Raw genomic sequence first — 13512 nt, forward strand, 5'->3', positions numbered from 1 at the left:
GAGGACAGCTTCAACCCCTTGATCTGGAGGTGGTTGGTTTGGGTTCTTAAGAACAAAACCTAGGACTGGTGGTGGCACACACCTTTAATCTCAGTGCAGAGGCAGAGGCAGGCGGATCTCTGTAAGTTCGAGGCTAGCCTAGTCTACACAGTGAGTTCCAGGCCAGCCAGGACTACAAAGTGAGACCCTGTCTCAAAAAAAGGCTGGTCACCACCAGAGCTTTTGAAACAGTAGGTCTTTACCCGTGATCACTGAGTAACGCCTGGAGCCAAGAGGCCGAGTCGGGGTGGGGGCTCCCCCATTGTCCGTCCTCTCCCCAGCCACATCGCCAGCGGCATAGTTGACAGAGGGATTTTCCCATGCAAACCCCGGAGCCAGAGGGGAAATGGGAACGCAGTGCTGCGTCCCTGACCCTTGGGCACAGACACCGCCATAGCACGGGGGCGGGGAGGCCCCGGGGAACACGAGACAGGGGGGAGGGTCAGGGAACCCCGCTTGCAGATGACCCCGAGGACTGGCGACGAGACGCAGCGGGGCAGGACTGAGTGGCACGGGGTTGGGGAAGGGGGCGAGGCTTGTAGCAGCGAGTCTCCCCTCCCCTCCTAGCGGACGGAGAAGGAAGACTTGGGCCCCGCGACTGGGCAATAGAAAGGGGAGGGGTGGCATCTCCCCGCATGCGGCCCGAGAGGGAAGCCCCGCCCCCTTTCCGCAGGTGCAGGGCGCCTAACTCCCATTCGAAACGGATCATCAATAAATTACAAAGTAGAGAAAAGGGAGACGGAAGTTTGGGGTGGGATTTCTTCCTGTCCTCTTCTTCGGCTGCCCCCTTTCAGTCCATCTCTTATGGTTTGGTCCAGGCCCAGTCCATTTGGGAGGCGGGAACACGCACACCCGGCTGGTATGTATAGGTGGTGCAGTCCGCAGGGCGAGCTCCCTCACGGCGGTCTCCGGCTAGACAATGCTCTGGAAAGGAGGGAAAACGGCCCAGCCTTCGGAGGGGTCTTCACTGGAGTGAGAATGAGGTCGCTTTGATTGAGGTCAGACAGTTCACAGAGTGGGAACCATCTGGTACGCCATCCCGCGTTCCCATTGTACCACCCTGAACCCCCAAAAAATCACCTAGCAGAGTCCTCACCTGGAGGTGCACACTAGCAGGAGTAAGTCCGGACCGAAACACCATCTGCTCGCGAACTCCCAGAAGTCTGGCCTGGAGAGAGTAACAGCGCTTTAACCTGGAACTACCCTAGTCTCCCCCAAGGAATCCCCCAATCCTGGAGATTGGCCCCGGAATTGCTAGTCAAAAGCCCTCCACTGAGCCACACACCCACAGTTCCTCAATGTGGGATTCTAGGCGGTTCCTTCACCAGTAAGCTACATGTCCAGCCTTCATTTTACTTTTGGAAGCAGTCTCACTAAGCAGCTCTGACTGTCTTGAACTCTTCTGTAGCCCAGGCAGGTAGGCTGGACCAGATAGATGGAAGGTGAACAGGATCTGGACTGTTACTTTTAAGAGTCCCTTACCTTCAGGCTGCAGTTTGCGGAGAGGAAGCCCGGGCGAGCCTAGGGCTCCTGCTGCAGCTGAGCGGAAGTTGGGGGGTAACATCTCGGCTGAATCGGGGGTTACACCCCGGAGGTCCTTCTCGCGGAACATCTTCCTCCAGGATGGGGAGCGGCTGAAGGACTTGGCACTGTCCTAGATTTACGAGAGGAGCCAAGGTGAGGGAGGCGGGCACAAGTTCCGACTCTACTCCTCTGCTTTAATCTTGACCCTCACTAAGTTCAGCATCCAACCACAATTGGTTGGCAACGCCAAGCCCCACCCCTTCAGCGCTGATCTGTAAGTGCAACTTGGGAAACTAGACCTCATTGCCACGCCCACCTCATCCAGCCGTCTGTCTGTGCCTAAGGAGATGAGGTTACTGAATTCTTTCTCCAGCAGTTGCCGAGCCTGGAAAAGAAAAGGGGAAAGAGGTTAGTTGGAGCATACAGGTGGGGGTGCCCAGCATGTTTGAGGACCAGCCAAAGCTCACTTGTGCATTTTGCGTAGGTATCTGTAGAAGCAAGGCCAGATCGGAGTAGTCGAAGGTTTCATCCAAAGCCAACAGTGCGCCGTGCACCCCACTCTCCGTGAGATTCGTAGCAAATTCCTTCAGCCCAAGACCAGACACCCAACCCATGACCCGTTCGTTGGACCACACCATCACGTCTGGGGAAGAAAGGGACTCTTAACTGCGCACCTCCCAGCGGCCAGCCTTGCCAAATTGGCCTAACTCCACCCTCATTTCCTCGCCTAGCTAAATCTCTATGCTGCCTCCATCCCTCATCTTCTGGCCAACTAGGCTTGTTACTCCCTTTTCCCTCCCTAGCCACACTCCACACTGGTTCTACTCATTATTTCTGGGAACAGCGCCTCCTAGAGAACAGGTTCATATTCTCTCTTGGCCAAGTCCCTATTTCTGGCTCCACCCCTTGTGTGATAGTGCGCCCCAGTGGCCGTGCCCTGCCAGTCTACAAAACATCACACTCAGTTTATTAACTAGCCACGCCCCCAGGGTGGTTCCACCCTGTTTCCAGTAGTTCTTGGTTTCTCAGGCTTCCCATCTTCCAGTTTGTCTCTCCACGTCCACTTGGTCCCCGGGGGACCTCACCTCTGATTTGGGTCTGGCTTTCTTCCCTCCTCCGCTCCAGGTCCTTCCGGTCATAGTTGAGCCGCTTCAGGCACATAATACCATAGTGCAGACTAACCCTGAGCAGTGGGAGAAACTGAATCACCTAGGAGTCTTCCCATGGCCACTATTGTTGTTCTTATAGAACTCCCTTCCTCCTTCCTTTCCTCCCTCCCTCCCTCCCTTCCTCCCTCCCAGGTGTGTTTTGTGTGTGTGTGTGTGTGTGTGTGTGTGTGTGTGTGTGTGTGTGTGTGATATCCATACTAGGCAAAGGCACAAGTCCCCAGTGCCTACTGGTTACTGTTTCTCTCTCTGTCTCCCTCTCTCTCCAAGATCTTTTAACGCTTCCTGGACTAAAACTCACTATGTAGCCCAAGTTAACCTCAAACTTGCAGTCCTCCGGCCTCCCCCAGTAGCAGGTCACCAGGACCACATCAGATATCAGTTTTTCTATGAACCACCCATCTTTGGTTCAAGGTGCACCAAGAGAAAATTTGATAGAACTTCCCATTGGTCAAAGCCTCTCTAGGGGTGTGACTTCTTCCCCTTGGGCTGTTCTCATTGGCCAGGCAGCCCCCACCTGTGGAAGCTGTCCACCATCTTGAGTTGGCCTCGCAGTTCCTTCTTGTTCAAATGGTCCAACATCCGTGCATCAACTAGCGACTCCATGAAGTAGCTTCGGTACTGGGGCAGCCCAAGGCTGGGCAGCCAGTCGTTCCCCACCCACTCGTGGTTCATGTCGCCATATGCCAGGATCTGGGGCCATGGGCAGGTGAGGGAAGGGGTCAGGCCCTCTTGTCCCTTCCCATATGTATAGGGAAAGGATAAAATTCAGCCCCCATCCCAATTAGTTCTCTCCCCACCACAGAACAATCTGGTCCCACCACTGGGAACGCTGGGCCAGATGAGGGTCTCATGTAGCCCAGGCTAGCTTCAAACTTCGGGTGAAGCTGAGAATGACCTTCGACTCTAGATCCCCCTGCCTCCACCCTTTTGGGTGCTGGGTTACAGATGTGTACCCCATATTCCAGGCTGATACTGGAACCTAAGACTCTATTCTAGGCAAGGGCTCCACCAGCTGCCCCACACCCACCCCCAGCCCTGAAGGTCTGCATCCACTCCGCCCAAACATGACTACACCCAGAATGTCAGGGTTTCAGCGTGGCTCTCTTGCCACCCACAGACATCACTGCTGCACTACACGGAAAATACTAGTTCAAGCAGTCCTGTATAGGATATGGCTATGAGACAAGCCTTTTGCAGTTTTAGGGCAAGGAAACAGACCAGAGCTCAACTCGGTGCCTCCACCCCTGGCAAGCTCAAGTCAGGCACCCTGTGTTTCTCTTCTCCAGGCCACAGTGTATTGTGTCTTCCCCACCTCGCACTGGCCTGGCCCACCTCGAGGCCACCATAACTAGCACAGCTGACACTGTGCTAAGCCCCTGAATGGTGCAGGCAGCCCTCTTCCCCAACCCCTCAATGCAGACCCTCACATCACCGGGCAGTTCCTTCTGGCTCCAGCAATCCCACAGTCCCCAGCTTCTGAGCAACCCACAGGCATGGAATGATAGCCCGTGCACCAGGCTGGAGGTAGACACTGAGGGCCTCCACTTTGCCCTGCCACCCCCCCAAGTCACTATGAACACAAGAACTAGGAACAGCTGAGCTCCACGCTGCAGCCTTCCCCTCCAGGGCAGGGACTTAGAATGTTCAGACGAGGGGTGGGGCACAGAGAAACAGAAAGACCATGCAGCGTGCACAACCTGCTCATGCGTCCAGCCCTCCCTGCACCCCTACCTGCTCCCAGCTGATCTCCTTGGTCTCCTGACCCGTTAGTGGGAAGAGGGGGAGAGAAGGGGTGGGTTAAGGGGACAGGCAGAGGAGAACGGAAGGGACAGACGATGCACGGACAGACAGACTCCTCCCGGCCCCCACACCCAGTAGGAATAGTGCCACCCCCAAGGCCACCAGCAGGAGGCACTCACGGGTTTTGTAGCTGCCGTCAGAGACTCCATCTCCTCGTGTGTCATCCACACGTTTCCTGTGGGCTGAAGGGCGCAGGGAGTTAAGGAATGGCAGATGACACAGAATACAGATGGTCTCCTAATCGCCCCCTCTAACTCATCCGCTTATGCTCATTCTGTCTGGGGTTTCAAAGATGACTGACAGAGGAAAGAAATGACCATGCTTTGGCATCGTCCATGCTGAGGCATAAGCATTGGAAAGGTCCAGCAAGATGGCTCAGCAGGTAAAGGTGCTTGCCATCAAGCCTGATGACCTGAGTTCTATCCCACGAGGCGGAAGGAGACTGCTAGCCTTCACACATGCTCTACGGTGGACACACATACACACACTCACACACGTGCACAAAATTTATTTATTTATAAATTTATAAATATAAATTTATTCATAAAAGTTTAATAATATAATAAATAAATAAAATCTTTAAAAAAAATAAAACCTTTCAGTGCTAGAGAGATGGCTCAGCGGTTAAGAGCACTGACTGCTCTTCCAGAGGTCATGAGTTCAAATCCCAGCAACCACATGGTGGCTCACAACCATCCATAATGAGAAACAAATAAAAAAAATCTATGGGCTGGAGCGAGTGGGGCCAGAGCAAGAGGGAGAAAGAAAAAGGGGGCGGGGGAAAGAAGAGGAACATGTGTTGCACTGGGCAGTGGTGGCACAAGCCTTTAATCCCAGCACTTGAGGCAGAGGCAGCCTGGTCTATAGAATGGGTTCCAGGCCAGCCTGGTCTACACATACAGAGAAACAGAGAAACCCTGTCTTGAAAAACCATATATATATATATATATATATATATATATAATTAAAAAAAATTTAAACCATATGTTGCTCTTGCAGAGGCTCCAGGTTTGGTTCCCAGCACACACACACACACACACACACACACACACACACACACACCAGTTCACAGCCACACAGCCATCTGAATCTCCACTGCCAGAGAATCTGATGGCCTCTTCTGACCTCCAGGGGCACCAGGCATTCTCCTACTCATCCATGCAGGTAAAACATTCATACACATAAAATTCTAAAGAGGAATTTGTGTTCTTTTGGTGGGGGTGTCTTTAATGTCACCTCTCTGGTGTCATGCACAGCGAGGACCAAGAAGGTGATAGCAGATGCAGCAAAGGGAGGGGAGTGTGCCATCAGGAAGAGGTTTGCCACCCTGTGCTGGGTGACCCTGCCGATACCTGGCCTACGAATCATGAAAATCTATATAGAGTGAGACCATTTGGCTCCTGGTGAGTGCTGGAAACCATGCCGGAGCACACAGTGATGGGGCTAGGGAGGCAGAGGCAGGGCTGCAAGAGCAAGACAAGTCAGAGCTACATAGGGAGAGACTGTCTCAAAGTAAGGAGACTGTGTATGGGTTCACTCAGCATTGGCATTGCCTGGGATTCTCCAGGAGCTAGGGCCTCCCCTCTCCAGGTCTGCGACAAGAGTTCCAGGCCAGCCTGGGTGAGCCTCAAAGGAAGACCTTATTTCAATAACATTTTGGGAGAACTGCATATGGATAGACGAGCAGATGAAATGAACAATAATAGCAACACTGTGTGAGCCAAGATTGTGGAGGCCCAAAGGAGGAAAAGACATCTGCTAAGGGCATTTCAAGGGATGACCTTTTTTGTCTTGTCCTTAAATGACACTCAAGAACCCAAGAGAAGAAAGGCAGTTAGGGTGCATGCCTTTCTCAGCACTCGGGAGGCAGAGGCAGGTGGATCTCTGTGAGTTCAAGGCCAGCCTGATCTGTAGAACAAGTTCCAGGACAGAGAGAAAAACCAAACCAAACCAAACCAAACCAAGCAAGCAAACAAACAAAAAGAATCCAAGAGGCAAACAGGCAGGTACATGGGACAGAGGAGTTGCAATAAAATTAGGCATATCTACGTGGAGTTCTCTTCTCTGTCTGTTCAGTACCCAAGTCAAGATTGAACCTCCAGGGCTGGAGAGATGGCTCAGCGGTTAAGAGCACTGACTGCTCTTTCAGAGGTCATGTGTTCAATTCCCAGCAACCACATGGTGGCTCACAACCATCTGTACTGGGATCTGATGCCCTCTCCGGGTGTGTGTGTCTGAAGACAGCGACAGTGTACTCACATACATAAAATATAGAATATTTTTTTTAAAAATTGAACCTCCAACCCAAGCTTGCTAAGCCAGTGCTATATATAGCACTGAGCACTCTTCAGGTTATAAATGTTTAAATGAATCTTTGCTTATTTTATGTGTATGTGACATGGCACTCTATGGTAGTCAGGGGACACAATCATAGGGATTGACCTCAGGTGTCAGGCTTGGTGGCCAGAACCTTCACCCACTGAGCCACCCATCTTGCATGACCTCTCTTTTCTTTTTTTATCATGAGGCAAGGTCTCACCCAATAGCCCAGTAGCCCAGGCTGGCTTCCAACTTGCCATCCCACTGCCTCTGACACAGGTATCAATACCTGTCTGCATGTTTGAAACTTCTTAAGAAAAAAACTGGGTCTAGGCATGGTGGGGCTGGCTCAGGAAGCAGAGGAAGGTGGATCTCTGAGTTCAAGCCCAGCCTGTTCCACATAGTGAATTCCGGGCCAGTCAGCCCTACATAAGTGAGATCTCATCGCAGAAGAAATGAAAAAGGGGCTGGTGAGATGGCTCAGTGGGTAAGAGCACCCGACTGCTCTTCCGAAGGTCCAGAGTTCAAATCCCAGCAACCACATGGTGGCTCACAACCATCCATAACGAGATCTGGCGCCCTCTTCTGGAGTGTCTGAAGACAGCTACAGTGTACTTACATATAATAAATAAATAAATCTTTTAAAAAAAGAAATGAAAAAGAAAAACCGGTGGATTTGGACGGTCTCTTGGAAATGGTGAAAATTCCAGAATGGGAGTCTTGGCTGGTGTGGGGTGGGGGCGTAACAAGCCAAACGAGTCCCTGAAAGAGATGTCCCCTGAAAACGGAACTCTTGTAACCCACCCAGGACACATGGAGCCAGGATTGGTGGTCTGCCAGCGAGGGGCGGGGCGGGGCCGGGGTGTGGATTGGCGGGCACTTACAGTGCGTGAGGAGGCAGGAGCCGAGGGTGACGTGAGCGACACCATCTCCTGAATGGCGAGACGCAGCTTGAGCCGGTGCAGTGGATTGCTGATGCCAATCTCCCTCTGGATCTCCGTGTCTGACAGGTTGGCCATGATGGCGCCGCTCTTGACATTGGCCCTGCAGGCGGCCACGTACCACGCCGGCATGCCCACCCAGAGCTGAGGTCACAGGAAGGCGAGAATGTGGAGGAGTCCGCGGGGGGGGGGAGGAGGGGGGGAGACAGATGGAGAAAGTTCTCAGGCAAAGAAACAGATGCCGCGAGACAGAGGCACGTGGGAGAAGACGAGGGATGAGTACGGACAGGACAGATGGAAAGACAGACACAAGTCAGCAGAGACAGGGAGAGACCAGGAGAGACAGATGGAATGGGCAGGGGTGGGAGGAAGAGGAAGTGGTTTCCCTCAGAGCCTTGGGTCCTGACCTCCCCACCCACCCGACATCTAGCCTAGCTGTCAGAGAGCTGTGGATGAAAGCCGGGTGCGTGACTCAGGTTTGTAATCCCAGCATTCAAGAGGCTGAGGTAAGAAAGAGGAGTACGATGAGTTTGAGTATAGCCTCAGAGTGAAACTCTTAAACAAAATCAAAAGCTTATGTGGGGGATTGGATTAATGACTCTACAGTAGGGTCATTTCAATGTCAGAATACCTCTAGCCAGGAGACCACGGTGGGTCCATCCCAGGCAGCAAAAGGCAGGCCCTGGCGACAGGCCTCTTCCAGAAGTTCGTGCCTAGCAGAGAAGGTAGACAGGAACTGGGAACCCTTCTTATGGGCCTCACACAGGTCCATCTTTGAAGGATAAGAACGCAAGACATGATGCCCTATAAACCCACCTTCCCCACCCAGACAGCAAAGCCATAAAGAAAGGTGTTCCCAGATTCCCTGGAAAGCAAGGGGTCACAGGTTACAGCCAGCCACCGGTAGTCTCACCCCAAACCCTGTGGACACTCACTTCCTCTTGTTCCTCCTGTCCTTATCTCCTGGACCAGTCAGCTTGGCTAGCCCCAGAGGGTCAGTGGCCAGTGTCTCATCTGAGGGTGTCCCGGCTGGCGGCAGAGAAGCATCAAAGTTAGTGAAGTCTTAGGTCAAGGGAATGCGGGCGGCTCCCGCATCCTGACATTCCCACACACTGGAGGGGGCTTGAGGCTAGCCTGGTCTACAAAGAGAATCCCGGGACAGCCAGAGCTACATAAGCAAAACCAGAAGGAAAAAGAAAAACAGACTTCCTGATGCTGTCCTCAAACCTCCATGTGCACACACTGAGAACACACAAAGAATTATAATACATAATTGTAATTTTAATAAAAGAAGTATTACCTAATGAAGATAGAAATCAATTTCTAGCAAATGAGAAGGCAGGAGGAGAGGAAGGAAGGCAGACAGGGAAGAGGAGAGGGAGGAGGGGAGAGAGGAGGAGAGGGTTGACATTATAGTACTCACCCAGAGAAACACTCTCCCGGCCTGGGGGTCCCATCCGGCCCTTCTCTTTCTTGCCGAAGAGCCGGCCTATGGACGACTTGATGCTCTTCCTCTTGGGGGCTTTGTGGAGGGAATCTGGGGTGCTCTCACTAGAGACACAGGGCAGACCCTGGAATGCATGCTGTCCCCCACCACTCAAGTCTTTGTCCCTTCCCCATTCTCGACCAACATTTCTGCCTACCTTCCCCGGGGAGGTGCTCCATCTTCCGGTGACCCCGCTTGCAGCGCCAAAGCCTGGGCCATCCTCTCAAGACGGGCGGAGCGGGGCGTGGGTGGTGGGGTGTCTCCTGGAACGGCTGGGCCCTCCCCTCGTGGGACACCAGCTTCCTCCTTAGGGACATGGTTCTGGGGACAGAGACAGATGCAGAACTGGCTTGAAGATCATGGCAGGGATGTTAGTTGTGGGGTATGAAAAGGTGTCTGTACTGTCTCTCGCTTGGGCACTGATTCAAGGTAGGTAGCCTAGATCGAATGGGGCAAAAGCCTGTCCAGGAAGCACCTTTGTAGCAGACGGCAGACGTGGAATAGGTGTAGCCTCCAAGGAAGCTAAAGGGGCTCGGGTACTCAGAACCAGAAAGCAAGATTTACAGAATAAAACAAAAAACGCAACTGCATATGATTTTTACTTCCTCCAAGGTGAACTCTCCCCCTCCTCTTCCTCCTCCTCCTCCTCTTCCTCCTCCTCTTCCTCTTCCTACTCTTTTGTCTCCTCTCCCTCATCATTTTGAAATAGAGTTTCACTATGTAGCCCAAGTTGGCCTCTAACTCACAGCAAACCTCCTGCCTCAGCTACACAAGCACTGGGATGACAGGTGTTGAGTTACCATACCCAAGTTCTCAAAGGTCATTTAAAGATTATAGATCTCAAGTGTATGTGAATTTAAAAATAAGTGTCAGACATTGTGGAGATATCCTGCACTCAGTAGGCAGAGACAGGCACGTCTCTGTGAGTTCAAGGCCGGCCTGATTTCCACAGTGAATTCCAGGGCTACAGTCAGGGCTACAGAGTGAGAGCTTGTCTCAAAAAATAAAACAAAGAAATCGACAAAAAAAAATTAATCTAATTACATTTTGTGTGTGTGTGTGTGCGCGCGCGTGTGAGTGTGTGTCCTACACCTTTGTGGTAGATCAGAGAACAATTATCAGAAATAAGTCCTTTCCTTCTACCCTGTGGGTTCCTGGGATTGAACTCAGCTTGTCAAGCTTGGTGGCAAGTGTCTTTATCATCTAAGCCACCACCCAGGAATATTTTGAGTCCATGTAGCTGGATGTGGTGCATGCCTGTAGACCAGGTTAGACACTCGGGAAGCTCTGGGAGGAAGAGGGCTAGCCTGACATCACAAGTTTCACAGCAGCCTAGGGAACACACCAAGACTCTGTTCTTTAAAAAAGAAATTATAGAAACATAACACATGAGAACAAATCATGTAGGCTCGCCAAGGTGGCTCAGTGGGTAAAGGACTTGCTACCAAGTGTGATGACCTGAGTTTAGTCACCAGGATATACCTGTTAGAAGAAAACCAACTGCTGGAAATTGTCCTCTGACCTCCACCAGGGGTGCTCTAGCATGTTCATGAATCAACACACACACACACACACACACACACACACACACACACACACAAGTTCAAGTAGACTACAGCTGACTAATTAAGATTCCAGAAACCAGCCTTATTGTCCTTTCAAACTTTTGAGAAAAGCTGAGGACACTCTGGAGCCCATTGTGTCAAGGCTCTGGTAGCTCTCTGTGGGGAGTTCTGTTTCTGACCTCTCCCACCTACACTGGGCTGGGGTGACAGAGAGTACTCACGGTCTTGTCAGTACCCTCCCGGGCAGGACTGGGGGGTGCCAGACGAGGGGTGGAATGGCCAGAGCTGGGAGGTGAGGGGCTGGCGAGGGTGGAGGTGGTGAGGGAGGGTGGCAGTGAGCAGCTGCTTCGGTACCGGCCCAGCGAGTCAAGGCCAGAACTGGACACCCGGCTCTCCAGCTCTTCTGCACGCTGCTCCGTCGTCTCTTTCTCTTCTTGAATTAGCCTGGAAGAGGAGAAAGAAGACTAGGTGGAGGGGACAGGGAGTCACAGATCCCAAGTGGTCAGAAGACTGGGGAGGGGAGGAGGGGGTGGCTCGGAGAGTGAGGTGACCAAGGATGTTCTGGTGGACCAGAGATCCATAGCTTCAGTGGCTCAAAGGGAGCCAAGAAATCCTGGGAGTCTCAAGAAATCACTGAAGGCTTTGGGCTGCATAGCTGTGATTCCTCTCAGTTAGAAGATGTTAACGAAATGGTCGCAGTAAAGCCCTAGGTGTGTGACTCAGTGGTAGAGCACCTGCCTAAGATCCCCCAGTGAGGGGCTGGTGACACAGCAGCAGAGGCCTCACTTGGCGTACACAAGGCCCTGGGTTCAACCCCCAAAACAACAAATTATAATTCTAAAGACAGTAAAATTTCTATAGGAACAGACAGCGTTTCAAGAGCTGAAAGAGCAAATCCTAAGATTGGGGTGAAATCAAGGCCAATCAGAGTGGTCTAGAAGGTCATGGCTCCATCTAGCACAGGAGGGTGGGTAGATAAAGTCTCAGTTAGAATGTGATCCTTTTGTTTCCTGGGGCCCAGAAAGAATTCACGAAAAGAGAAACTGCCAATGCGGGCGATTTCTGGAGGGCAGGCGAAGCTGCCGGGAACACTGTGCTGTTAGCTACAGACTCGTGGAAGGCGTGGTTAAGTCTTTCTTTCATTCCTCCTTATGTGTGTGTGTGTGTGTGTGTGGTTACACCTGTGCTAAGTGAGTTTTTGCGTGTGTACGGGCAGTGTGTGGATTTGAACGCACACAGAGGCCTGAAGTTGACAGAATCTTCATCGGCCTCTCTCTACCCTGTTTACTGAGCAGGCGTTTCTCAGCCAGACACAGAGCTTGCTGACACGGCTAGCCCTGGCAGCCAGCTGCCTCCTGCAGTCCACCCTGTCACCAGAGGCTGTCATTTCTGGTGAGCCAGCTAGCCCTCCTGACATTCATATGGGTTTCAGAGGACCTGAACCCCAGTCCCCAAATCACACAGTGATCACTTTAATCGCTGAGCCATCTCTGAAACTCCTTCCTTCCTTCCTTCCTTCCTTCCTTCCTTCCTTCCTTCCTTCCTTCCTTCCTTCCTTCCTGTCTCCTGTTCTTTGTTTTTTCTTTCACTTTATCTCCTAGCTTTTTTCTTCCTTCCTTCCTTCCTTCCTTCCTTCCTTCCTTCCTTCCTTCCTTCCTCCCTTCCCTTCTCTTTCTTTCCCTATCTTCTTTGCTTTTCCACCCTAGGGTTGGAATCCAGGGCTTCACAGAGGCTAAGTAAATGCTCTACCAAGTAAACTACACTCCCAGTCCAAACCAAGGCTCTTGATTTCAGTGTGAGGGTGAGATTTGTGGGTTTTTGGTTGCTGTGGGGACCTTCTGTTGACATTCTTGCAGTATCGGGAGGCTCTAGGACATGGTTAGATAGAGCCGTGGTTTTCTTGAGTTCTCCTGCGGAGTTGAGGAGTGTGATTGTGGAATGCACTCTTTGGTATAGGTGCTGGCTTAGGGTCCCTGATCAGATAACAGAGACGATCTGTGGCTGCAGACTGTGCTCTGGGAGAGCTGCTTGAGGGCAAAGGGGAAGTAGTCAGGCTTAGAAAAAGGGTGACGCTGACTTTTAGGAGTTTGGGGGCTGTGGGGACAGCTTGGGCAAGGCACAGCAGGCTTGGGCTAGGACTCACTTGATTTCCTTGTTGATGGCTTCCAATTGCTCCTGGAGCATGATAGCGAGGGTCTGCACATCAGCTTGCCCACTGGGGGACAGCAGCTCAGCCCCGAACATCCCCTCGGCCTCCTCTTCATCTGAGCCATCCAGCTCTCCAGGGAACGGGGGTGGGATGGACCCAGCAGGGGCAGACCGATCCCAGTCCTGTCCTGTAAGTGGGGATTGAGGTTGGTTCCTGGCCTTGCCCACACTCCTGACCCTACCTGCATCCCACAATGCTCTCCCAGGCTAGACCCTTCCTCTATCTTTGCATGATGGTGGTGGAGTCAGAGTGTCACCTATGCCCAGGTTTAGATGAACTGTGTCCCTAGGGTCTCTCTTAGCAGGACTCTTTCCTGGACTTACGAAATAGCTCGATGGGTAAAATTCTTGTTGCACAAGGCTGGTGGCCCTAGTTCAATCCTCAGATCTCATTAAAGGTAGAAAGAAAGAACTGAGTCCACAGAGCTGTCTTCTGACCTCCACAGGTGTTTTGTGGCAGG

At 52.1% G+C, this 13512-nt stretch overlaps 1 protein-coding gene across 2 annotated transcripts in view; it reads right to left on the minus strand.

Annotated features, from left to right (window-relative positions):
- Window positions 1-69: 69 nt before the first annotated feature.
- Window positions 70-13512, minus strand: part of Ppfia3 (PTPRF interacting protein alpha 3) — a 27722-nt gene continuing 14279 nt past the window's right edge. Inside the window, exons 15-30 of one of the 2 annotated variants that reach the window (XM_021166264.1) lie at window positions 12987-13174; window positions 11065-11287; window positions 9436-9599; window positions 9216-9343; window positions 8728-8821; window positions 8424-8505; window positions 7736-7936; window positions 4652-4714; window positions 4464-4490; window positions 3247-3422; window positions 2649-2746; window positions 2031-2206; window positions 1880-1948; window positions 1522-1693; window positions 1136-1207; window positions 70-963 (exon numbers count right to left, since the gene is read on the minus strand). In XM_021166264.1, the coding sequence (XP_021021923.1) occupies window positions 1149-1207; window positions 1522-1693; window positions 1880-1948; window positions 2031-2206; window positions 2649-2746; window positions 3247-3422; window positions 4464-4490; window positions 4652-4714; window positions 7736-7936; window positions 8424-8505; window positions 8728-8821; window positions 9216-9343; window positions 9436-9599; window positions 11065-11287; window positions 12987-13174 (1920 nt within the window). In that variant the 3' untranslated portion in view covers window positions 70-963; window positions 1136-1148. Of the gene's footprint in view, window positions 1007-1135; window positions 1208-1521; window positions 1694-1879; window positions 1949-2030; window positions 2207-2648; window positions 2747-3246; window positions 3423-4463; window positions 4491-4651; window positions 4715-7735; window positions 7937-8423; window positions 8506-8727; window positions 8822-9215; window positions 9344-9435; window positions 9600-11064; window positions 11288-12986; window positions 13175-13512 lie in introns of both variants that reach the window. The other variant, XM_029479873.1, reaches the window with a different exon arrangement.

Source organism: Mus caroli, chromosome 7 (genome assembly GCF_900094665.2).
Source record: "Mus caroli chromosome 7, CAROLI_EIJ_v1.1, whole genome shotgun sequence".
Classification (NCBI taxonomy): domain Eukaryota; kingdom Metazoa; phylum Chordata; class Mammalia; order Rodentia; family Muridae; genus Mus; species Mus caroli.